This window comes from Coffea eugenioides, chromosome 10 (assembly GCF_003713205.1).
Source record: "Coffea eugenioides isolate CCC68of chromosome 10, Ceug_1.0, whole genome shotgun sequence".
In the NCBI taxonomy this organism is placed as follows: domain Eukaryota; kingdom Viridiplantae; phylum Streptophyta; class Magnoliopsida; order Gentianales; family Rubiaceae; genus Coffea; species Coffea eugenioides.
In genome coordinates, this window is record NC_040044.1 from 1,491,442 (window position 1) to 1,494,602 (window position 3,161).

The 3,161-nt window shown below is 37.2% G+C and overlaps 1 protein-coding gene across 1 annotated transcript; it reads right to left on the minus strand.

Moving 5' to 3' along the window:
- Positions 1-695: 695 nt before the first annotated feature.
- On the minus strand, positions 696-1,569 carry LOC113750106 (auxin-induced protein 6B). Its single transcript, XM_027294043.1, has one exon. It carries the CDS (start codon positions 1,497-1,499, stop codon positions 1,053-1,055), a length of 447 nt encoding a protein of 148 aa, XP_027149844.1. The 5' UTR covers positions 1,500-1,569; the 3' UTR covers positions 696-1,052.
- Between the last annotated feature and the right edge of the window lie 1,592 nt (positions 1,570-3,161).

Sequence of the window (3,161 nt, forward strand, 5' to 3'; positions counted from 1 at the left end):
CCGCTTAAAGTGGATCGGTTCCTATTGATCCATGCAAATCTTTTCCAGCCGATCCATGCAAATATCTAAATCACTCACTCAAAAAATTGGATGAAAAGAAACTGAAAGAAGAAATAAGAAGAGGAGGAGAGAAAAGGATAGTAGAACTAACCTTGTTTGGAAAGGCATTTTTCACCCAAAAAATTTCTCTGTGCTGTTATGAATATATTTTTTATCTCATATATATATATATATATATATATATTAAATTACTACAGTACATTTTTTACAAATAAAATTGCAATCCAAACAGAGTGCAAACCTGTTTATCTCAGACAGACAAAAGTGCAGGACAAAACAAAATGATACTACAAAGGCAGAAGGCACGTCCTGAACTCACGCTTGCTTTCATTCACATGGGTTGTTGCTGTATAACTTCCACAACTGCTCATGCACGTTATACTCTCAATTATCATCACTACTCTGCTAACATATTTATATGGAGGAGTACTATTTAAGTACCAGAAGAGTAAAACAATGAACAACTTACTATCCATAATAAAATATTAGTGATAAATATAATATAATAACATGGACAAGCATGCTTGAATTTCTCTACAATTTCCAACCATTAATCAGTGGAAGTAAAAAATAAAAATCACATTAATGATGTACAAAACAGTAGTGACTTTATCATTATTCCTTTGGTCCTTTTTTTAAAAAAAATAAAATAAAATTTTCCCCTCATAATCGCAAACTTGCTCTTCGCTTCCCTCGTCCGCATTTTGCAAATTTTATTAGGCGGGGTGGTCTTTCCTCTGTTGTTGGCTGGTTCTCATCCGGTTGGAACCCGGGACGACTCGGTGGCTACTTGCCCACCTACTTGCCATCTCCGTCACATCCTCCGGAGTAGACTCAGACTCAGTACCACCGCGACTCAGTAGTCAGTAGACTGGGTAATTCAGGACCCTCCCGGAATCAAATTTCCAAGAATTATTAAAGCAACCTTTAAGAAGAAAAATCCGGGTAAAAGAATCAGCTTCTGCCCACCCTCATTCATCAATCCCCCCCTCTCACCAAACGGACTTATCGGCAATCCCGTTGAGGAGGGGGCGTGACTCCGCTAGAAACTCAAGGTTGCTCCGCATGCCTACGTGGCAATATCTTTGGAACTCCTCCAAATTCATGAATCGGGCTGAGTTGCTGTGAGTCGACTCGAAGAGGGCCAGGTACCGGAGAACCTCTTCGAACAGGGACTCGTCACAGGGGATGGCCAGTGGCCCTGAGTTCGTAAACCCATATTCTTCCTCCGCCTGGAGCAATAGTTTCTTAAACAATGGATGGTTCAAGTACGTCGCCCGGACCACAAATCTTTTACAATCGGTCCCTACAGTGACGGCCACATGTCCAGCAGGTATATCCGACGGTAAGCGCTTGGCAGTCATTGATGCCTTCTTCCTCCACCGCCGTAGCATTTGGCGGAGTCTCACAATGTACCGGATTTTGCTGCACCCTGACATTTTTCTTTCTTTTTTTTTGTTTTGGTTATATTTCTTTCACGAGAGAGAGAGAGAGTTGAGGGAAGAGAACCTCTTAATAAGCTGAGAAGGCGAGGGGGCTCGGAAGGTGGGACGGCGGAGGATATATGTAGAGGTGGGGTTAGTAAATGCCCTTGGTTTCCTGAAATAATTACAAAATGGCAGCGGCTGTGTTGCCACATATTTAAATGGCTTTTAATTGGCTGTACTGCGGTTTGATTAATTGGCTGTACTGCGGTTTGATTGGATTACTCAAATTTACACTAGTTAAGGGATTCGAATATATTATTACAACCTTGTTTGTATTAGTAACTTTTTTGCAAAAAAAAAAAAATTTAAGTTTTTCGTAAACACATTTTTCAATCATTTTTTTACATCAAATATATCAAATCGTTACAGTACACTAATTTTGTTACATAACTTGATTGTGGTCAAACGTCTTTGAAGTAAAATTTATATTAAAATGTTAGATTTGATTAGACGGGCAAAATGAAGGGGGTTGCATATTAAGGCGATGCCAGAAAAATAAATATTACTTTTCTTTTGGCAATTACAAAGACACTTGTCTTGCTCGCTAGTACATGAATTCATCTACATGTTTGTTCTAAAAGATTTTGTATAGCGAAATAATTAAGTCTTTGTTTGGACAGTCGTTTTTCATCGAAAAATTGCATGTTTTCCATGATCACATTTCCTCATTATCTTTTTTCCTCACATACATCAAATCGTTACAGTAATTTTTCTACAAAAAATCCTAGAAAATGCAATCCAAACACGACCTTAGTTTCCCGAAAATTACTGGTCAGAAGAAAAAAAAAAGATGTTTAATGAGAATATAGGGGTGAATTGATTCTGACGATTTATAATTTATAGCATTTGGCTGCCGAATTTATAAATGGAAAAGTGTTGATTTTTAGGCTTTAAGGAATATTCTTATTTGCTCGCTTACTTTTAAATGTTCAGATGCGTTTTCATATGATTCTTAGACTCTATACAGGTTCTTCGTTTTCACTGCTGTCGCTATTTTGGTTTTTTTAATTTTATATATATATGAAATTTAAGAAAGTGTTTAAATATAAGGGATGTAATTTAAGTGTGCTACTGAGTGTCACAGGATATTTATTAGAAAATTCCATAATTTATTAACCATTAATTGTGCTTTGCCAAATTAAGTAATCTATTCTTATAATAACCAAAAAAAAAAAAGTAATCTATTCTCATTTGGTAAGTAATTAATTTGAACTACGCACATGAGTTGCCATGTTTTTTGGAAGATAAATCTTTTGTGGGGAAGTAATAAGTAAAATTTTAAATAAAGACACTTTTTCGGGTGTGCGTGTGTGTGTGTCCGCACTAGTTGTTGAACTTTTGACAAAAGAGCACAGGTTAGAAAAGGCCACACAAAAAAAAAAAACCGGGATACCGTTCCTATGTACGTAGTATCTACTAATAATAGAGGATAACCAACATATGTTGGTGCAAGTGGAAGGGCTTGCATCCCTTAACCATGAGGTCTCGAGTTTGAAATCCATGAGAATGGAAAAAATAATGTTGGGAGAGCTACCCCTTATGGGGTCTGACCCAACTCGAACAGGATTAGTTGTAAACCGTAAAACGGATTCGGACGCCTCGTTATCCCGACAT